Source organism: Cyrtonyx montezumae, unplaced genomic scaffold (genome assembly GCF_038088225.1).
Source record: "Cyrtonyx montezumae isolate F1298 unplaced genomic scaffold, pur_monq_1.0 scaffold_25, whole genome shotgun sequence".
In the NCBI taxonomy this organism is placed as follows: domain Eukaryota; kingdom Metazoa; phylum Chordata; class Aves; order Galliformes; family Odontophoridae; genus Cyrtonyx; species Cyrtonyx montezumae.
In genome coordinates this window covers 15055286-15078458 of record NW_027071992.1, presented here as the reverse complement: position 1 = coordinate 15078458, position 23173 = coordinate 15055286, and the positions used below count along the sequence as shown (strand labels likewise).

The 23173-nt window shown below is 49.3% G+C and overlaps 2 protein-coding genes across 4 annotated transcripts in view; both read right to left on the bottom strand.

Moving 5' to 3' along the window:
* The window catches only part of GALT (galactose-1-phosphate uridylyltransferase), a 427049-nt gene that overhangs the window by 133173 nt on the left and 270703 nt on the right, over positions 1-23173 (bottom strand). The window lies entirely within an intron of this gene.
* Positions 1-23173, bottom strand: part of CNTFR (ciliary neurotrophic factor receptor) — a 121042-nt gene that overhangs the window by 64356 nt on the left and 33513 nt on the right. For 2 of the 3 annotated variants that reach the window (XM_065740038.1, XM_065740036.1), the window contains exon 2: positions 2135-2216. The exons of the other annotated variant lie outside the window; for it this stretch is intronic. In XM_065740038.1, coding sequence (XP_065596110.1) covers positions 2135-2216 — 82 coding nt within the window. The remainder of the gene's footprint in view (positions 1-2134; positions 2217-23173) is intronic. 3 annotated transcript variants of the gene reach the window in all.

The following is a 23173-nucleotide window of genomic DNA, read 5'->3' as shown; positions in this document are numbered from 1 at the left end:
AACAGAGGAGATAGCGGCTTCTCTACTCATCAATAAATTAACCCCAGCATGCGGTGCCTGGAATGCATTCATTTCCAGAGACGTTCACCTCTTTCTCTTCTCTCCCACGTGAAAACATAATTGTTGTTTAAACATGAGTTAATTCAGCAAGGTGAAGATCAATAAAGTAGAATTATTCCTCTTTTAAAAGCAGAGAAATCTCAATCTGGAACAGACACAGATATAACTCTAGCAAGGCTGACAGATGGGGACAGGGCTGTCTCTGGTTATGGCACCTAAGACCTAAGAGCTGCCTCTTGCACAGACTGCTGCAGCACCACTCGTGCTGGAGCAGCACACTGGGTGTAGCACAGCCACCCAGCACAACAGGACCCACAGTGCAGAGTGACTACTTTGGTAGCAATGGGATGGGCAGTGAGCATACCACGCAACCTCCATTTACCCATCCAGCTCCACTGGGTGCCCCATCCTTCTGTCTCCCACTTGACATGTGCCTTTAACAATCTGCCCCAGAAACAAAGCAGAGAAACAGTACAAAAGGGGTGATACTGTTTGCTGGTGGCTGGGCAGCCCAGAAGGATCATGTGCTCAGGCACAGTGGTTATTAACCCATGCTCAGGTAAAGCAAGCATAGTGTAGGCACTGCCAGAAGCAAACTGTCCCATGGAGCAAGACTGTCTTAGGGATGGATGGAGGAAGGGCAGCTGATGCAGGTCCCCTCAGCTCTGACGACCTCCACCCCAAAAACCTTAGGGCTTGGGGAGCCACATCCCAAAGAAATGTGCCCTTCATCCCTCCAGCTTCAAGGAGAAGGAGCAAAGACAAGCAGCAAAGGAGTTAACACATGAGCAACCTCACCACTGCTGTATCCAATGCTGCTTTTATAAATTCACGTGGCACTTTGCAGGATGCTCCAGTAATCACCAGTGTGCATGTGAGAGCCAGTAGCGGGTGGCCAGCCTCGCTCTGCTGTGCTCCTGCTTGCTTAACAACTTGTCACATCCTCCTCGCTCAAGTATTCAGTGCTAATGCATCTCTTAAAGTGCTTCATGAGCTATTAAAGTTGAGCGTGCCTGAAGTGCATGATAAATGGACTCTACACCTGCATCTTCCCCCCAGTCACTGCCACCAGTGGGATTCATTCATTCTTTAGCCCCATTTCCCCAGCCCAAAAGGCAAGTGCAAGCCGGGGATGAGGGGAGGCAGCAGCTATGGGCAAGGAGCAAGCTCTGGGCAGGGGAAACAAGCAAATCTATGATGCCACCAAACACTCTGTGTCCACAGAGTGGCTGCTCCCATGCAATGGTGACATGCCACCAAAACCCATGTGCAAGGGCTGCACAAAGCCATCCATCTGGATTTAGAGCAGGGTGCTTCAGCAGGTTTTCATCAACCCCATCAAGTCCATGAATGCACAGGTATTCTTATCAGAGCTAATCAGCAAATTTCCCGTCTATAACCAAACGAAAGCAACTGCTGACTGCCAGGAAAACCGTGGAGCTACGATGGCCTCCCATTCTGTCCACTTCTGCAGTGATGCCACGGGTCTCTCCATAAAGGAACCCAGACAGCTGCCCAAAAACACTCAACTCAGGTCTGGATCCAAGGTGGCACAGGGTCCTCTAGCTCCCAATACCATCAGTGATTCTAAAGTGTTGTCTCTCCAAAACCCCAGATCCTCTGCTCACCTAGAGAGGCGTGAGCTAATGGTTTGTGCAGATTTCAGGTGAGGACAAAACCACCCCAAGATGACAGCACAATGGGGCAGCAGTGATAGTCATGGGATTGTATGTGAGGCATTGCAGCTGACAGGCTCTGCTTCTTTTCAGCCTCCCTTCCCTTCATGGTGCAGAAAAAAGAGGAGTTAAATAGATGAGAAAGGCTGTAGGGCCATCCTGGGACAAGCAGGGGTCTGGGCAAGAGGAAGTGCACTAAGGGGGACTAGCAGGCACTGGTGGGATACAGGATGCCCAAACAGCACAGGCAGGAGGGGATACACACATCAAGCAGAGGAGAAAATGATGACATCCAGAAATGCAAATGCAGAAAGAACACCCAGCCTGTGCTAGGAGAGAGGCCAAAGGAGCAGCACCCACATTTGCTGGGATGCCTCTGGAGCTGGGATGAGACTCACCCTGCTGGCTGTGCCTCTGAGCGTACACCACCACCACCGCGGCGAGCACCACGCAGCAGGCAGACGGGATGGGATTGGCCATCTGTGGAAGCAAGCACAGGCAGGAGCAGTCAAGGTTTGCTGCAGAGAGCTTGCAAGCAGTGTACCCAGAGACGGACCCTGCAGGGAAGGAGCAAGGGAATGCCACGCAGCTCAGCAATGGGAGAACTTAGAGCAAAAGGAGGTGTTTTGTCAGCACACGCTTCATGATTCCATGGCCTGTGGCACTTTCCAACAGAGCTGCCAGCAGACCTAGATGCCTGCAGGCTATGACACACCTTGCACAACTGCCCTCTTTTTCTCCTCTACTTTTTAACTTCTCCCGGAGAAGTCAAGCCCCGGGGCTGAGCTCTTTTCAGCAGCTGCCCGTGAATGGACTACAGGGAGGCAGCTGTAACCCAATCAAAGTAAGCCAGCAGGGGTTGCACCCTCTATAAGAGATGGAGCCATACCCCACCTCCCCATAGCAATGCTCTGTGCTTACGATGTTCAGGATGCAGATGCCATCCCTGTCGCAGCATTTCTGGCATCACAAGGAACAGCGTGACACTCCCTGGTCACACAGCAACTAGGGCTGACACAGGGGACTAGGGCAAGAGGGAGCTGCTGGGGATTGCAGTGCTGCCAGCCCGCCTGCCAGGAGGTGAACAGCACTGTGTGAAAAGCAAATTACACCTTCACAACCGTTTAAACCTCTCTAATCTACAGCGCCGTACTGGTAACGCACAGAGGATTGCCTTTTAATCTAGAACATGAGTATAGGCTCGTTAGCCAGATGGCATCCATTTAGACCTAAATAAAGGGGGAGCTGCATCGGCCAGCAAAAAAAAAAACCCACCAAAACATATTCCATTATCAACACAGCCCATGCAGGAGCCCAGATGGCTTTGAGTTCACAGCAGGGCATGAGATTTTGTGAGCTGGATGGGAAGGCAATGTGGCTGTGGCTGGGCACATAGACTTTGCAGTCTATGGGCACATAGACTTTGCCATCTCCAAATGCCCTTCCAGGACAGCAAATGGGGCACTGGAAATGGACAGCATGGAGAAGAGACATTGCTGCTAGACTGATGGCACTGGGTTTGTACTATGAGGGCTGGTGGTAAGAGCAGGTCCCCACATACCATGGCACCAACCCCAGCCTTCCCAGGTCACCCTGAGCAAATCACTCTCCCTGTGCCTCAGTTTCTCCACCTGCAAAGTAGAGTTAATGGCCTTTGAAAGCTCAGGTTGAGGAGCACTGAGTGCTAATTACTACATCGTTAAAATTCACTGTGCTTCGGTCCTGTTTCTCCTTTCTCCGTGCCTGCTCCCCAGTCTGCATCCTGCAATCATCCTCACTGGACTGTGTGTGACACTGCTGCCACCCCAGCGTCCCTATCTCAGTGGGGATTCAGCCCCCTCAAGCAATCCCCCTGCTCACTGAAGACTCAGTGCCAATCCTACACATCGCTTTCCCCATCTCACATCTACTTCTCCTCCTGGGGATCACAGCCTCCCACCCTCCCTGCTCCTCATCTTATCAAATCATTAAAATAATTGCTGCTGCTTCTGCCTGCCTGCCTGCCTGGCAGCCTCCCCTGAGGCAAGACCTGTGCACAGATGGGTACCACGAGGAGGGGATTCTCAAGGGTGATGCTGTTTGGTTTACAAGAGCAGAAGACAGTGGGGAAACGGCCGAGGTCCTCTGGGAACACACAGTGCCCACTGCTGGCACAGAGATCCCACTGTTCAGCTGTTTTTGCCCCTGCAAAACTCCATTTTATCTCAGAGACAAGCCCTGCAGCCAGGCAGGAACTGGAGCTATTGCAGTGTGAAAAATCTAAACAGAAAACCAACATTTTCTCACTCAAATCACCATTTCCCATGCAGCATTTGCTTCGTTTACCTGTTTCACCCAAAGCCATTACATTTTTTTTTTCCAAACATATAACAAAACCTCCAATGTTTCTGCAGATGCTTCCGATGCAAATTTCCATTGGCTGCATATGCTCATCTAATGGTGTCTCTAACAGATGCCTGCACCCTGGCAAGCAGGTGCACCAGGCAGCAAGCAGCAGAGCACCAGCAGTGCTTGAACAGAAGAGACCCTGGGCTGTGTCCCTGTTCCTGCAGGAAACATATGAAAGGTGACAGTGGGGAACCACATTTGTATCACAGCAAACCCAGTGGTGGGGAACTCAATCTTCTGCAGAAAAGCAGTTTGGACAATATTTGCTTTTGCCCCTGCGGTGAATCATTTCTGGGCAGCAGAGGGGAAAGTGGAGCTCTGATGGTCACTCTTAGAGGCTGTTTCAATCTGGCCGTGAGCATGGTCCCCTCCAGCAGTTCTCATTCTACACCAAATGTGTTTCCAGTGGTGCTTCCCCAGAGATATACAGGCCCTGTGTAAGCACAATGTGGCCAGAACTATGCTGTGAAGACAAGACCGGATGCTGCCCCTGAACTAGGGCGAGGGGCAGAGCAATATGATGTAAACTGGTGTGGTGTGATGGGATGGGAATGGCAGCAGAAGGATGGGGACTGGGTATCTAAGCAGAAAGCAGGATGCCATCCTCTCCTGCACAGTCCCAGACTCCTCCTCTGCATGGGCTGAGATCCTTTCCCACCTTCTGTTAATATGATCCCCAAAGCCATGGGGACACTTTCTGGTTACTTAGGTAGCAAACCAGCTACAGCCAGTGAGCATTTGCCAGAGATGTGCAGAGAAAACCTGTGTTTCCAAACATCATGCTTGCACGACAGCCTTCTGTCAGGAAATTCCCCCCAGCTCTGCTGTTACAGGGCCCTGCTCTCAAGAAAAAAAAACAAAAACTTCAATTAACTCATTTCCTCCCTGTGTGTCTCCACTGCAGCTCTGCCAAGAGCTGTGAATGGGCTCTCTGCAGTGCCGGCACTCTAGGCACCGTGGTGAGCCCACACTGCAAGACACCAACTGCAGCTGCTCTGGTACACCTGCACTGATGGTAGGCACGAAGCCCTGCCTGTGCTGCAGGTGCAGTGCAGCACACCTGCACTACAGATGCTGACTGCTGATGTTACAGCACAACTGTCCTACAGATGCTGACTGTATATGCTAAGGTGTGCCTGCTCTGCAGGCACCAACTATGGACACCCCAGAACACCTATATCCTGCCGGAGATGTCACAGCTTTCTCTTCTGCTGGGACATGATGCTGTGCCTATACTGCAGATACCAACTGCAAACAGTGCAACTGCGTTGAAGATGCAACAGACACCTCCAGGGTCGAGCTCAACAGGAAAATGCTGACCACAGTCACCCTGGGTTGCTCAGACAGCCGTCTGCTCACAGAGCCCATGTTGCAGGTATCAGAGGGACATCCCCAACACTGGTCCCCACAGGGATTTCACCTCTTGTGACAGAAAAACAGGGGAAACAGACAATACCCTTTTTGCTGTCTGACACAAGGGTCTCATCGCAGCCCTAAAGTGCTGTTGCTTGACAGTACTCCATCAGTACTGGACCTCATTTTTTAGCTCAAGAGAAGAAAAGACACGCTTTAACATCTCTTAATATGTGCTTCATAAAGACTTATCATCAGGATTAGCCCTGTAACTTGAAAGGGCTTCTTAAATTTAAGCTTCCACTATTAAGATGGTGATTAGCATACTGTCCGCCCAGATCAAGCACTGCTAGACCAGCTGAAGTTAATTGGCTCCTTGCTCTTGAGGACTCCAGCTCTTCCCTGCCTGCAAGAAGGAGAGGTGGACAGAAAATGAAGGGAAGTCCTTTAAAAAAATTCCCATCTGTTTCAGTTGAAGTCATGCAAACCAAGGTGTCCATAGGCTCAGAATCATTAAGGTTGGAAGAGACCACTAAGATCATCTAGTCCAGATGCTTGAGAGGCTCTTGGCTCTACCACATGAATGCTCAAGCTAGGAGTCACGATGTACTAAGGACCTCAGTGAGAATGGCACCCACCAGAGCTTCTCAATGCACCCACAGAGAAGCAAGAGGTGTCTCTGCTGAAGTGTAATGCCAAAGCAGCTTTCCAGGAGGCACTGCAGGGAGCTAAGAACACCCAGGGGTGTGTAAGCATCCCATGAAACATCACAGGCTGATTGGGAAACTGCCTGCTTGGAATTGGGGACAGGTAATTTCTGGCTTGTGTGGATAACCAACATGTGATGGGCAGGGAGCTGTGGGATCCCCGGAACAACCAATCTCAGCCTGTGTCTGTAGGGCTGGGAGGACCTCTGCTCCAAGAACAGCATGGGTACCTTTCCTTTCAAGCCAAAATGACAAAGTGAGTCCCACCACATTAAGACTCTGCAGATAACACCCTGCCCTTGAGAAGGGGACAATGGGTGTTACGATCTGCCCTCCTCCAAGGACAGGAACAGGATTATCCTTACAATGTGGCTCTCTGCCAGGCATGTCCTACCTCCTTAAGCATCACCCAAGCATGTTACTGAGATCATCTCCAGCAGCCCTGTCTATGAGCAGCCCTTGGCTCCACAGCCATTGTTCCAGCCTAATGCACAGGCAGCTACCTGCCACTGTCTGTCCCCTCTTCCTGCCTCACAGAGGGACATTTCCTGCAGCTTGTACCTGTCCTCAACACTGCCACCAAATGAACCAGCCTATCTGCAGGCGGAGGGCAGCGGTCCAAGCCCAGCCATCTGTTCCAGCGGTGATAAAAGGCAACATGAAGCTTGGCATACTAATAAGTGATGCGTGTCTTCAAAATTGGTTCTGGGAGAAAGAGCGGGAGGGCAGGAGGAGACTGAATCCTTATAGGCGTGGGCTGCAGAGAAACATCATCCCTGAGACTGTTCTTCACCAACCCAGCGCACACAAGGCATGAAGCTATGGTGAGCATGCATAAACCTCAATCCTTCCCCAGCCATACTGGTGTTCCAAGATAGAGGAAATGAGCAAATAGCATTTTTTCTTTTTTGTCACTGCTGTGTGTTCCCCCTTTCTTAACTTTCCCCTGCACTGAGCATTTCCTGGCTCCCTGCAGAGATATGTTACAGGAATCAATCAACAGTTGGCTTCCATGAAAGAAGTGCCACAGCCTTTCTGGAGCCTCTGTTTGAGTGAGGCCTTGGGTTGTTTTCTTCTACAGATGCTTCCTCTTTGCATCAATAGGAGAAGTACTGATGGGAGATGGGAGGCACTCAAGGATCCCACATTTCCTAATGCCCCATCCGTGGAAGGTGGAGAAATCACCACGACCACTGCTTTTGGTGAAAGATCCTCCTCATTCCAGCTCTTTAGGAACATGCTCTTAGTTCTGCACTGGATTTTAGCACATGAACTTCCAATCTTCAGGCATGAAAACAAAAAAATAATTATGATAGGAAAAAAACAAAACAAAAAACAAAACAAAACAAAAACCCTAAAACACACCTCTAAGTAAAAAGCTCCAGACTTTCTAGGGAGTCCCTGCTGCTGCAGTCTGGCTTTGTTTGTGATTTCCAGTCAACGCTTGCAGCATTTCTTATGTTGTTCATAGAGCAGCATTGCCCTTCAATTTCTCCCATGATTTTGCTCAAAACTCAGATTTTTGCCCTGAGGACAGTCTGTGGCCGAGCTGCTTTATGAACTTACAAACATGTCTTAAAAAGCTTCAGGGCAGAGAAAGACATCACAGCATTAAAGTCCAACACCATGTCACAGTCACACGCTGTCCTAAGTGGAACAGAGAGGAAAGGGAAAAACACAATTAGGGGAGGAGGGGGATGCCCAGAATTACGTGCTAAGATTTTGCATCAAAAATCCTGTGTGCAGCTTTGCTCTGGCATGGTGGAAAAGCAGAGCTCCAAAGAGTCCCAACTCCTGTTGCTTTTGCTTTCATAGTGGAGGAGGATCAGGCTGTTCCATGTGGGCTGCTGGACACAGGTGGGGTGCTCAGGATGCTGGGGACAGGTGCTCCCCATACATCTTTGCTACTCTGGGGTATCTGTCTACCAGCTGCTGTTTCTTCATTCCAATGGCCCCATGCTGCCCCCAGATGCCACAGCAGCCCCCAGTTTTTGGACCAGAGAAGTAAAGCAGTGAGTGAGGAGGAATGTGAGGCATGGGGCTGCGCTGTGATTCCTCAAGTCAGCATTGTGGGGGAGTTCATTTTCTCCTTTGGTGAGAGCCAGAAGTATCAGGGGACTCTGCTGCCAGAAGCCCCTTTGACAGCTGCAGGAATGTGGAGGACAGTGAATAGACCAGAACCACATGCCTGCCCCAAGAATGCTCTCCCTGGACAGCAGGGAGAGGAACCAACCCCTTTCTTTTGCACCCCCAAGCATCCCTCCTTGCCTGCTATGGCAGGGTTTCCAGCAGGATCTGGTCCTAAAGATCACTGTTGCATCGGAGCACGCACCAACACTGCAGCCCACCAGCAAAGCCAAAAAGGGACAGGAGCTGACACAGCTCACCTGGCCTCCAATGAGTCTTCAAGGGGCTTCTCAACCCTACAGTCCCCCAGGCCACCTCCAAGTCCCCATGGGACCCTTTGCCCGGGGTCCTGATGCAGCCACACCACTGGAAACAAATAGAGGATAAGAGGAAGAAGCAGGACTGTCCCGAGGCAGCTGTGCTGAAATAAAAGGCACGAAAGCCTCTCACCCAAAACTACAGGAAAATTTAATTATCAAGGACAAAACACCATCTGTTTGTGTGGACTGTGACCTCATGCTGGCCCCTGGCTTTAACAGCTCTTAAATTAGCATGTTTGTTAGGGGGTATTAGCTGTTTGACATCAGGGAGGCAGTTCCACAGGGTAGTGGAGGGGGGGATGGGTGGCTGTGCAGCAAACACGTGGTTGAGCAGCATGGTGAGCCCAGTAGCAGGGCTGGGAGGTGATGGGGAGCAAAGAGCAGCCTGGAAATATATGGGCCTCACATACACCCAGTGCAAAACCACCAGTGCATGAGCAGCACTGGTAAGCACAGCTTTGGATGTGAAAATCCCTTCTGGGTTGAGGCAATGAGCTCTAGTGAGCCCAAAATCATGTCACAGCTGCTGTCAGCTGAGCCTGGGTACTGGAACGAAACGATCTTAGGTCCCTTCCAACCTAAGCCATTCTATGGTTCCGTGATTCTATGATTAATCTGTGTTTGAATGATGGCTCAGCTCTCAGCATCATTTCAGGTGCACTGCCAAAAAGGAAAGAGAGAACAAGATGTCTGCAACAAGAGTTTGTAATTGAAAGACAGCAATTAAACAGATATTCAGTAATGAGGAAAATTTGGTTAAAATGAAATTTGTTACTAGCCGTGCAATACTGGTGGCAAGCCCAGGAACTGATTCATTCCCTAGTCAATGCCAATTTGAGGTATAGCATCCATACTACCTACTTACCTATCAAATCAGCAAGCAAAAGATGGTCTGAAATCTATCTGACTATCTAGGAGAAACAATCAAACTCCACTTTGTGAGGTTCCAGCAGAGTTTTTCCAAACACTTCTCTCTGCAAACCCTCTCCAAATTCCAAGCCCAAACAAGCCAGCTCATATCCTATGTCACTTCTATCTGCCTTAAAGCTAGTGAACTGTAGTGCCTCCATGCTCTCAACGAACCATCACCAGAAGGTTCACCACCACCATGCATGTGTGTCACTCCTCGGGCTCCTTCACAGTGATCACTGCTCTGCTTCCACCTCTGCAAGCACACACTCCCCTTTAAACTGCTGTGTTTTCCTACAGCTCCGTGGGGGAGACTCGAGCAGCCAGTCTTCAGCCCCTTCCAACATTCCCAGAGAAATCAATCCCCCGGCGAACAGGCGCCAGCGATCTGCATGTGGTGTCTGTAGTCCCTGCAAGGGTTTGTCTGAGTGGATGCTCCCCAAAACGATGCTTGTGCCTATGCCTGCAAGCCCCAAACCCATGGTCAAAACAGGTCAGACCCAGCCTGTTCCCTCCAGCCACTCCATCCCTTGCATCTGGCGCCAGGGGCTGTCCCCTACCTGCACTGCACTTTCAGCAACCTCCCCAGTGCTTGTGGCCGGACAGATGCCAACGATGTGCGTGCTTTAACTCCAGACCCCTCCTGCAGGCTCCAGAGCCTTCCACCAAAAAATAACCAAAAAACCCACCGGTGGCCTCCAGCCCCTTCCCAAACTCTGCCTGGATTCGACCTGCTGGGGCACAGGTGTTTTTTTGTGTTTTTTTTTTTTAATTAGAAAATATTAATCAGCATTTAAGAATAAAATAATAATTATAATAATAATAACTTCAAAAGTGTCAACTAGCTGGGGCTGCAAAAGCTGTGGCGTTTTGGCTCCCGACCGAGCACTTTGATAGAAAGGCTCTTTGGAAAACGCCATAGAAAATATTTAATTTCTCCCATGGTCTGCATATGGGGCTCATCACTCGCGCATATTGCACAGGAATATTCATGTGCGCTGGCCTCCTGTTACAGGATGACGAGCATTTGCCGGTGCAGTGTGTGAGAGAGGCTCCTTCCTTTCCCTTCATTTTTTTTTCTTTTTGGAAGAAGAAAGTGCTGTATTTCTCTTTCTATCTCCAACTGTTCCTCAATGTCAGGAAAAAGGAAAAGCTGAGCCAGCGGCTGGTCAACCCACATCCATCAGCAGGGCAACACCACAGATGGGCAGTGAGCAGGGGAAAAACTCATTTCTGACCCCATTTTGCTCCCTTCTGTATGCTCAAGGTCACAGTGGATGGGGTCCTGGGCAACCTGATCAGGTGGATGGATGGCAAACCTGCCTAGGGAAGCTGTTGGAACTGGATGGTCTTTGAGGTCCCTCCCGACCCAAGCCATTCTATGACATGGTAGCCACTCATGTCCTATATGGATGGAGAAGACTGCTGAACTCTACTTCTGAAACACGTATGAAAAGGAGTAAAAACTACTGAACTTTTCAAACAAAATTTCTGAACAAAATGTTTGTACCTGTGTGCAGGAGAACACATACTTGCTATCGACTTTATTCTTTTGTCAGTCTGTTCCAAACAGAAAGGAAGCCTGGTGCCAGGTAGATGCCTACACAGGGCCAGCCAGATCTCACAAAGAAGAAAAAAAAGCAACACCTTAAAACACCTCTAGGATATTTTTATTTTGGAGGAATTCCAATACACAATGGGCATTGCTGGTCCTTTTAAGTCCAGTGAGGAAGCATTTCTGTGGGCTCGAAGCACGTGGGGATGAGAAGTTGAGAAAACAGGACTTGTCCAGACTGGAGAAGGGATAGATTTGGAGGGACCTAACAGCAGCCTGCCAGTGCCTATGGGAAGGTGTTGGAGACGATGAAGACAGATCCTTACCAGTGCTGCACAGTGGAAAGGCAAGAGATGGCAGGCAGGAACAGAAACAAGAAGGAAATCATGCTAGACTTGGCACTGTGAGTACTGCGTTCAGTTTTGAGCCCCTCACTAAAAGAAGGACATCGAGCTGCTGGAGTGTGTCCAGAAAAGCTGTGAAGTCTGAAGCACAAATCTTATGGGGAGCAGTTGAGGGAAAGGGGATTGTTCAGTCTGGAGAAGAAGAGGCTGAGGGGAAAGCTTATCACTCTTCCCTGAGAGAAAGCTGTGGCAAAGTGGGGGTGAGCCTCATCTCCCAGGTGACAGACACAGGACAAGAGGGAATGGCCTTAAAAGTTGTGCCTACAGAGGTTCAGGTTGGATGTTAGGAAACATTTCTTCTCTGTAAGAGTGGAGAGGCTTTGGAACAGATTGCTCAGCGAGGTGGTGGAGTCACTGCCCCTGGAGGTGTTCAAGAGTGGTGGAGATGCAGAACTGAGCATGTGAGCATGACAGGGCTGGGCTGACAGTTGGACTTGATGATCTTATTTGTCTTTCCCAACCTAATGATTCTATGAAGTTTTCCCATGGGGACTGTCACACACTGGAAGACATGGTGTGATCTCTGATCTTGGAGGTTTTCAAGACGCAGGTGGGCAAAGCAAACTGATCAGAATGCAGCATTCACTCTGCTTGGTGCTGGACTACAGACCTCTTGAAGTCAATTCTAGCCAGGATGGCTATAGGAGCACATCACTGCCAGAAAAAAATTAAACACAAATAAGTCCCTTATGAATTTTGGGCGTGGGACTGCTCGCTTTGGCACTCCTCTCCAACATGTGATTCTTTCCAACAGCCCAGTGAGATGTGTCTGAATGAACCTGACCGGCTCTCCACTCACTACTGCATCGTGAATGGAGACCTCAGAGCTGCACATGGCACAGCCCTGACCTCAAGGGAATGGCCTTCCTCCCCACTTCCAAATCTCCAGTGGTTTGGAACACAACTCATACAACACCAGTAAATGATTAACGAGTGGCCAGGCTCGTCAGCACGCACGCTGCATGCATGGGCGCTTGCGTGCGTGCACGCTCCTCGGTGAGACTTGGCAGGGGAGGAGAGGTAGGGGGAAGAGTGCTGACAAGCAGATGATTAATGGAAATGCATGCGGGAGGAAAAGTAACGTCCGCTGAAACTATCAGCCTGAGCTAGCATGGGAAAGAAATTCGGAGACACCGTCCCCATCCCCTGCTTTCCACGCATCGCGCCTCCCAGCTCAGAACTGCTCGCCAGTCCCTTCCTGGCTTCTATTTTTGCAGGTGCAATTTCATATTTGAAAATAACCATGCTGCACATGCACATATATTTTTTCCTCCTTGGCTCCCAGCTCATTGCATGCGGAAACAGCAGCGCTGGGAAAGCAAACCTCCCAGTGCACAGCGTGCGGCAGCAATTAGACATCCAACTGCTCATTACCCCGTGCCTCTGGGTGCAGGCACCCACAGCCCCACTTGCACCACTTGTGCTTTCCAAGTGGGTAAGGGCTTGGAAATATACTTAGCGTTACTGCTTTACACCGAAATAACTGTAAAATTAATAAAAACAGGAAAAAAAAACAATAAAAAAGGCTGAAAACACAACCCTGGCTCTACTCCGAAACTCTGCTCGGAGTCTGTGAATTATATCCAAAGCAGAGCTGGCGTGACTGCACCATCAGCAAAGAGGGAGATCAGGCAGAAAAGGGGGAGCAAGTGTCTGTTCCTTGTCCAGTGCTCACAGGCTCACCTTAGGTCACTGAATAAACTGCACTAAGATGCAAAGTGGTGCACACTCTTCCTCAGCACTGCTGATAGGAAAAGAATAGAAAGAAGCATACCAGGTAGGGAAGAAAGAGCCCGGAGTTGAAATACTGGGGATGTGATTACAGAATCATAGAACAAACAGTTGGGTTGGAAGGGACCTTTATAGACCAACTATAGACCCCTGCCAGTAGTAGAGAGATTTCCCACCTGATCAGGCTGCCCAAAGCCCATCCAAGCTGGATTTAAACACTTCTAATGAGGGGGCATCAAAACCACTTTAGTCAAACGCTTTCTGTGCCTCCCAACCTTCCTGGCAAAATTTTATCTATAAAATCAGTGTCTTATACTGGTGCTGGAGCACCACCATTTCCAGCCTTCACTTGGGAAAGTGATGCCCGGTTGAGAAGATAGTTCCAGAGAATTAAGTCGGGTATGTTGTTCAGCACTTTGTTGCTCAGGTAATGACCAAAGCTGTGTGCGACTGCATCGGATTGCTTGGTGAAACACTCGTACAATTGACATGGTTTAACAGACTGCTGTTTATGAGACAAAGCAGTATTTAAAAGACACATTTCTCTCAGAGCCACACATAAAATTTGATAGCTAAATAGCTGTAAATGCTACTGAAGTCTGACAACTCAAAGAGGAATAGAGGGTCTGTCATGCAGAGTATCCGCCAATACGCCCAGCCCCACAGAGCCGACGAGACTTTCAGTCTCATAAAATCTTTTTTATATTGGAAGTGAGAATTTGTGCAGCGCATATGAACTCACTTTTATTGGGCTGGTGTGATGCTGAGAAAAAGCAGTTAAAGTTGTACAAGTCCTCCTTGGAGCGCTATTGGGGCGTCTATAAATCAAAAGCTTTATCCCGGAACGTGTTTACTAAATAAACCAGCTTTAATTGAGCTTGTGCAAGCCAGGGGATACCATTCACACAACCTGTGCTTCCAGAGAGCAGCCCAGCCCTGGCTGCCCCTGAACATACACAGCTACTGCAGTACTGCATCACCCTGGGTTGGATGGTCACAGAGCTCCATGGGATACCCATTGGCAATGTGTGCAGAGCTTCATTGGATACCCACTGGAAATGGGAACAGAGATCCATGGGGTACCCGTTGGAAAAGAGCACAAAGCTCCATGGGATACCCGTTGGAATTGGGAAACATTGCTCCATGAGGTACACCATAGAAATGGAGCGTTTCCCAATCTCCACAAGGACCTGGCGCACCTCAGCTGGGGAGAAAGATTTGGGCCAAGCTGCCTTATCCCCTGAGGACTCCTACATCTCCACTCTACAGCTGCATTAATTATTTCATCTTAGTCTGGCTTCCTCATTAAGCTAACCTAGACATCCCACGTCTGAGTGACAGCAGGCAAGGCTGCCAGGACCCCAGCCAGCAGCACTGGAAGCTATAGGTTTGATGTGATTTATGGGGACTAATATTACACATATCTCAAACATGCAATCTTCAGAGGACCTGAGGCTGCCGAGTGGAGCGGATGGATGGAGGAGAGCCCACGCAGGGCCAGCAGCGCAGCATCCGGAGTGAGCCTGGGTGTCTGCACCTCACCTGTGCTCTTCAAGGAGCGTTCAGCCTTAATGCAAGACCATTTCCCTGGAGGATGCCCTGCCACAGGGGCCAGCAGCAGACCCCGGTGTGACAGCAAAAATCTGTGCAGACAACAGACAGCCCTATCACTCCTCTCTACTGACAAGGCTTTGAGCTCAGCTAATTTGGGGATGAGGCTCCCTTGGGATGTCTGGCATCTGTGGGCTACAACAACACTGCTTGGGGCATTAGTCAGATCCCCTTTTTCCAATACTGCCAAATCCAAGGCTTTCATGTGAATCCGTTGCATTTTGCCTGCTCTGCAAACAAGTGTGTATAAAAGCAAGACTTCAGCCCCATGGAAGCCTCCAGGGAAAATTCAAAGCAATGAAGAATTATGAGTTGCTTCTCTATGAACCCATCAAAAAGAGAAAAAAAAAAAACCACACAAAAAAACACCAAACGACAAACACCTTGAAAAACTCCACATTACTTTTCAGCCCTGTTCTGCCAGCAGTACAGGTCTTTTTCCCACAGTCTAAGGAATCAACACATTTTCAAATCACTCCTGCTTATGGTATTGAATATCAGAACACGATTGCCTTTCATTCAGCAGCTGTTTTGGGATATCGAGGGAAAAGGCAGGCAGTCTAAACTTAGCAAAACATGTGGAAAGGGCTTGATGCATTTTAAAATTCATTGCAAGAAATTGAAAGGGAAGGGAGAGGTCTGCAAGGTCTGTGTGCAGCGAGGAGAGTTTGGAGTGAGCAAGGAGAGGAGCAGATGCGTTGCAATGGTGGAGTTGAATGGGAACTGAAAAACAACTCAACGTGGCCAGCAGCAAGTCTGATGAGAAACGGATGGAGCAGCATAGCTGCTTTTCGTGGAAAAAGGAGTTTTTCTGGAAAAAAGTAGCCCAGCACGTATCCAGTGCCTAGGATGCTCTCCTTAGGCTGAGCAGGGATGGGAAGGACCCCAGTCTGCAGTGCAGCTTGGGTCCTTTCCTGTTTCCTATCTCTCTACAGCAGCACTGGTTGTCACAATGTGCACTCATTTTTGCAGAACAATTACTGTTATCTTCTGATTCACCCACCTTCAGCCTGACATGTGGATTCCCCAGCATCTCTGTGCTGCTGGTGGGAGTGGGTGTTGCCAAGAATAAAGCCAACAGCTCCCTCCCCTTCCTCTCTGCCCAGTCCTGTCCTGGGGATAATGGCACCGCTGCAATGCTGATGGGCAGGGCATACACTGTGCTCTTTCCACTCTTGAAGGCAGTTATTCAGCCTCGATGAAACAATGCTATTATCCCAGTTTACAGACAGGGAGCTGCACAGTGGAAATGCAACTGGGGCTTAGATGAAGGAGAGAGCCTGCAGGGGAGGAAGGCACCAAGCCCTCCTCTTGCTGTCAGCATCCTTTGCACATCCCCTGCAACCTCCGTTCACTCTCTGCAATTTCTGTGCTCCCCATGCATCCTCTGTACATCCCCTGAACCCTCTGCACATCACCTGCATCCTTTGCACATCCCCACCCTGGTGCAGCCACAGAAGCAGTGGGGGCTTGGTGTATTACAAGGGTAACAAACGGAGAGCGTAGCAACAGGCTATGAAGGATTAACTGAAAGAAGTTTGCTTTGAAGCACTGGGAGGAGAAAAGCCCTGATTTCCTACTTATAGCCTTCCATGCCGACAGCAATAGCTCTGACCTTCTCCTGCTCATGCCTTGTCACCTGGCTTACCTGCAGGCCACCTGCAGCTGCCACCCAGCAGAGCACCTTGTTCCCATCCCATCCCAACTCTGAGTCCCACCTGGCCCCCAAAGGGTGACCACAGAGACATATAATGCCACTCGGTACACGTGGAGGCAGGACTGCCAGGCTCCTAACAAAGACGAAGTGCCTCTCTCCTTCTTCCCAGATTGCAAGCAGATGTGTGCTTAAATTACCTGCTGCTGACTGTGATGCTTAGCAAAGCACCACAGCCTAGGAGCAGAGTGAAGAAAAATGTGCAAAATGAATGAGGGGAGGATTAGCAGGAATCCAGGCAGCTCTGGAAGGGCAAAGTGTCACCCTTGCAGAAAACAAATGTCACTTCCTCTGCAAAAATCAGCTGTCCTCAGAAGGAATAAAGCTCAAACCAAGAGAAGTGTGTCCACTTTGATACATGAAATCATGACCTGCTGAGGGTGAGGATGTTGGGAAGAGTAAAGAGTGTGGTTGGAGCATTCAGAGAGCACACCTGGACAGCCTACTTTGTCCCTAGAGTGCCAATGGGTACTGGTACCACTGCTTCCCACTGTGGGGATGGGGCTGCTTGTGGCTTGGACACAACACATCTGCAACAAAACAGCCTTGAACAGGGAGAGCTCCTGTAAAACACTATGCTTATCATGAAGGTGCAACTTCCCACTCTGTCACTGGGCTTTGCAAGGGGACAAAGTTGGCTTTCAACTTTAGGGAGAGGGAGGATGAACTAGCCAGAAAAACAATATTCATTGTAAGATATCATATAGATGCCATTAAAAAGAAGTACCCAAGAGCACTGGGATTCCTCTTCCCATCCTTTTTACGGTCACTCGAGATCACTCCAAGAGGAAACCCCATGAGCAGCCATAAGATGCCACTGTGCCAGCAGGAAGAATGCAAAAGATTGGGTACCACAGAGAAGCCAGCTGCTTTGCATTTGGCTTCCTCTTCCAAAGAAACCCTTCAAGTTTGCACACGTATCTGTATGTATGGCTGTATAGCCCCACGTGGCTTTGAGCAGTCCCCAGGATGGACTCCAGGTGCTCACCCAGTAGGTGAAACCATCAGTATTTAGGCCAGTTATGTCATGTTCTCTCCCACACAAGGTTGCCCACTGTCTGGTGATCACTGAAGGTGGCTGCCATCTCTCTATAGCACCCCATGCAGCAAGGCAATGTTCTGAAGGCTGAGACAGAAAACTCCACTCCCTTTCCCCCTCTCCTTCCTCTGGACTGCTCTTGGCAAGCCCATGGGGGTCCCATATGGTGTTCTGCTTCCCAGCACAGCTCAGCGAGGAGCAGTCAGAGCTCGGGCTGCAGAGTGCTGCACTGGGTTCATGTACGGGAAACAAAAGACTGGAAATCTCTGAAGTGCACAGCTGGAATCCAAACTCCAGCCATGGTTTTTTTTTTCTGAGATATCACATACAGTTTTTAAAGCTGTCTGGAGAGGGCTTTGCTGTACAGCAGCTTGGTGGCTCCACAGTGACACCACCACCTGTCATACTGACCTGGACTTTTGGGTATTCCCCATCCCCACAGCCCATACTCATCTGTAGCCTTTGCCCTTGGACTGTGAAATTATTTAAGGACAGGACTGCATATCCTGCCCAGCATTTATCCAGCACCAGTGACATGAAGAGGGTGGGAAAGGATCAAAGCCACTGGGGGATATCATATAACAATGCCATGAAGCCAAGGTACATGGATGCCCTGGGGTTCCTCTCCTTGTCCCATATACAACCAACACAAGATCACTGCAAGAGGAAAGCCCATGGGCAGCCATAAAAGGCTGCTGTGGTAGCAAGAAGAATGCAAAAGAACAGGAACCACGACAGCATTCATCTATCTCTTGTATCACAAATCCGTTGTCTTCCCATTTCAAAGCTGCTACAACAGCACCTGTATGCCTGTCAACTGCTTAACCATGAGGCCTTTCAGCTGTTTGGGATCCAACTACCCTCAGGGCCCCATTCCTGCCTTCACCTTAAACCCAACCCCTACTGTGTGCAAGCTGTTCCCACATGCACCATCACCTGGGAATTCCAGGTAGATCATCATGACATTTCATTTCCAATTGAAACCATTACCCTTAAAGCCCAATTAGAAATTAAAGGCTCAACCTGCCACGGCATTTCATTTTGGCCAACATTTTGCAGACAAACATTCCCCTTCCTCTCTCCTCTGTGTGTTTCATGAACACAGGAGTAGTTCGGCCAAATCCAGATCCAGATCTTGGACTTGACTGTTATTGGTCCCTTCCAACTCAGGTTATTCTACGATTCTATGCCCTAAAGGAGAATCTCTGACAAAAAATCAGTGCCAAGCAATACCCAGCAAGCCCCATGTTCAAAGTACCATGCCAAAACACGAGGAAGGTCCCCTGCACCTCATATGGAAAAATGCACCCAAAAGCATGGTGGGGACTTCCTGCAGCGCTGGAGGGCAGTAGGGATGCTCACCACCTTCTGTTCCCCCACACTGTGCTTATGCAATGTCCCCATCCCCCCCCTCTGCCTCCCGACCCTCTGTGAGGACTTTTTGGGAGAACTCAGGATCCCTCGCCACCGGCCTCCCTCCCACAGTGAGGTGGGAAACCCATTAAATGCTGTGAGCAACCAAGTCTCCACTGCTGCTCCCCAGAGGCACTTTCATAGTCAACTTGAGGAAATTGTTCCTGATATCCAGCCTAAATTTCCCTTTGTTGATTTTCAGTTCAGCAGCGGAAAGGTGGGAGCTGTAATGAGACAAGCGGGGCCGCTGCAGGGGAAGGAGCCGTCAGTTTGAGCGAGGCAATGCACAGAGCAGTGGTTTAAGTGGAGCAGCTATTGTGAAAATCCCAGAATCCTGCAAACTTGGGATGGAAAAGGTCTATTAGCTCTCCCAATGGACTAACACGAGATTGTTCCCCCATTTTCTAATGTCTCTCCCGGTCCAGCTATTTGATTGGGACCAGAGCTCTGCAGAAATATGATGGGTTGGCTCTTGTTTTTTCTTTTTCTTTTTCTTCTTCTTCTTTTTTTTTAATGAATTGCTGCACATGGAATAAAATGTTGGGCTTTATGGACAGATTTTGCAGCTTCACCCAAGGGCAATTCTTTTGCTGACTTGCGTGTTTCCTCTTCTGCCCTGCGGCATCTCCCCTTACTCTCCTGGCACATGAGCCAGGGCACGAGCACAGCAGTGGGAGGCTGTGTTTGCAGACAGAAGCTTTAGTGAGTAATAAGAATGACTCCAAATTGCAGAGCACCCCTTCCCAGGACAGGGTCACTGCTCAGCATGATATTGCCCACCTTAGATCCACCTCCTCCAAACTTGGGGACAAGCTGCGCAGCAATCCAGCACCAGTTTGCTGCTTGTGAAGCCAAAGCCAACCTTCACTTTTTCTTTTTTTTGCGTCAGGGTTTGCATCAGCAGTTTGCCTGCAAACAGATTTCTCTGCCCAGCACAGAGACAGGGCTCTCTCTGGAAACAGAGGCATCAAAGACCTCGACCGCACAGCGCAAACCTCCCGCTGGCAGATGTTTGCCTTAATCGCACGCCGTTTTCTTAAATGTCAGGTGCCTGTGTTGCAGCAGGAGGGCACTTTCTCCACTCTCTGCTTTTATGACTTGCAAATGCAAGGCGGCCGTGTGCTCCCTGGAAATGTCAGCTCCGTTTTCCCAAGGACTTGCCATCTGTCAGCATGAAGAGAGGAGAGGATGAGGAGAGGAGAGGAGAGGAAAGGATGAGGAGAGGAGAGGATGAGGAGAGGACAGGGACGGGATGGGTCACTGCCATGACTCCCTCACAGGGTGCTGACACTGTCCCCACGTGCTAAACACAACGTTTTGCACACTCAGTGTCAGGCACCGCCACACAGAGTGCTGGGGGATTAACACCAGTCCCACATCCCAGCGGTTTCACTACTGTGAACTCTGCATCCCTGCAGTTCACCCGATGGAGCAAGTCTCAGCACAGCCCCAAGAATCAAACGCAGACAGTGGCATGCAGCAGTCTGATCCTCACCGGTCGTTTCCTGACGCGGGAGCGCTGATCGGAGGCAGAAGCAGGCTTTTCACCCAGAGACATATGGAAACATTAAGTCCACGTCTGACTGGGACAGACTGTGGACAGAAGAAGGGATGGGGCAGCAGTGCAGCTCCCCAAATCTCTGCTGACCTGGAGGGAAAAGCCCCTGCTCACTGCGGTTGGATAATGACAGGCTGTGAAAGCTTAAATACGACAGAGCCACACCACAACAGAAAAACCCCCAAGCCCTAACCCCTCTGGCTTTGTTGCAGGATTTAGCAGCAGGAAAAAAAGCAAAGCAGAAGGAAATGAAACGGAAACTTTCTCCATCTCCTTCCTAAATACTCTGCATTGCACGGTACATTGCAACTTTGGGATGTGGCAGAGTACCAACTGCATTTTATGTGTTGCAAAACCACCTCCTCTGTGGCAGCTGAGATTTCAAGTGTAAGCTCCAACCTTGGTAATATTTTTCACATATTGAGTCACCGTTGACTCTGAAAATTACAAGGGAAAAGGGCTGGGATTTCAAAGATTTTAATGCCTGGCGGGATCTGCTGAGAGCTGGGATAGCCCCACTCTGCCCCTTAGTTTTGATCCTGATTTCATCTCAACGCGGAGATGCCTGGGACAAGGCAGTGCAGCCCTCCTAAGAAATCCCTAAGGCGTAAAAGTGTGGCTGATGGAGTGACCCTGATGTTGTTTCCTAGCCCCAAGGTAGGATGGCTTTCACAGCCCTTTCTCCCCTTCACGTGAAAATTCAAGGCAGGTTCATAGCCTTCACCTCTAAATGCCAACATCCCCCAAACTGCTCAGGGAGCAACATCCCACTGGTGGAAGCAAAGCAAGAAAGACAGAGGGATGGAGGAACAGAAGACTACTCCTCATCACCCAACACAGTCCCTTCAGATTGTCCTTAAACTTGAAGGTCTACCTCCCCAGGACACTTTCCCAGATAAATTATTCAATTCCCTGCTCTCCTCCTTCTCAGCACGAGAGTAACTGTCTCTGATAGCCCTTATTTGCTAAATAAAACACTCCTTGAAGGGTCCCCACAATAACATTTGCACAGAAAATTGACATTCTTCCTCCTTCCCCTCAGCCTGATGCTGTTTGTTTGTGAGTTAATAACTTGGATGCTCGGCTGAGCTATTGATCCCTCCTCGGCACAGTCGTTCTTTTGGGTACAAAATACACAAAAATAAAATAATGAGCTGGCAACGGCAAAATGATCTCAGTGCTGCAAGGTGCTCCTTCCCAGCCCCAGCCATACAAGGCTGGATTTACTTCTCTATCCCTCTCCTCCATCTTCATGGTGAGGATGGGTTGATGGTTGGACTAGGTAAACTTAGCGGTCTTTTCCAACCTTAATGATTTTACAATTCTGACGAAGCCACATTCTTGCAGGTGTAGAGCTACCTTTCATGGCCCCAGATTAACCTTTAGCATTAAATATTTCTTACTCAACCAGGCACGATGATGCTTTCTCTTCCCTCTCTGTATAAAGCCTGGTGACACTTCCAATTTGATAGCTTTCTGCCGCCGACTGTCACTTCTTACAAAATCAAACCGCTCAGCAGGAATGAGGAGATGGGGAGGAAATCTCACAGGAAGCTATTAAAGCAATTCGCTCTGACTTTGCACTTCAGGCTTTGTGATAAGCCCAGAACCTGGTGTGCTCAGGGCAGAACAAGGCTCCTTGGCGTCACCACATCCATCCCAATAGCAGTCAATTGGGAATGGTTCTCCCTCCAATATTCCACATCATCATGAAAGCTGATGATGAGCTGGGAGTTGTTCCTGATGATCCTTACGTGTCCCTTCCAACTCAGGATCACAGAACCACAGAAGCACAGAACTGTTTCAGTTTTAAGGGACCTTTAAAGGTCACGTAGCCCAACTCCCCTGCAGTGAGCAGGGACACCCACAGCTCCATCAGCTGGTCAGAGCCCTTCCAACCTGACCTTGAGCACCTCCAGGCATGGAGAAGCCATCAAATCTTTGGGCAACCTGTCCCAGTGCCTCACCATCCTTAGTGTATTTTACTGTGATGCGCTATTATTCTATAAACCAGATGATAGGAAACAGTTAACAGCACTGCAGTGCCCTCATCATTCTCCAAAACAGCTCTGGGATCACCGGGGCATTGCACCACCTCTCCCGGAGGATCCTCACCCATGCACTGACTTTGTACTTTCGCTTTGCAATCTGCTCACATGCCTTCAACTAATTGTTCTTCAGACTGCTCTTTCAGGGGAGATTTTCATGGCAAACAATCAATTTTCCCAAGCTGCATTTTCCTTCGAACCTTTTGATGTCTGGGAAAATAACAGGCAACCTTAACACACGGCTGAGTATCAGGCGAGGGCTGGGAAGCACTAAGCGGAAATGCATTTAGTTGTCTGGGTCAAAAACCATTTCCTTTGTTAAATGATTATTATTGTTCCAAGAGGATTTCAGTGGGAATTGAGGGTGCTTAGATAGATGGATTCACAGGTTTGCTGAGCTTCTATAAGGGTCTCTATATCCTCCACCATAATTCTACATCATAACTTCCAACACCAATAACTCTTCTATGACTCCCAACAGATATTCCTGTGCCTTCCAAAGCAATAACTTCTCAATGAACTCCAGACCTGCCAAATCGACTGTTTTCCCCCAGCGGACG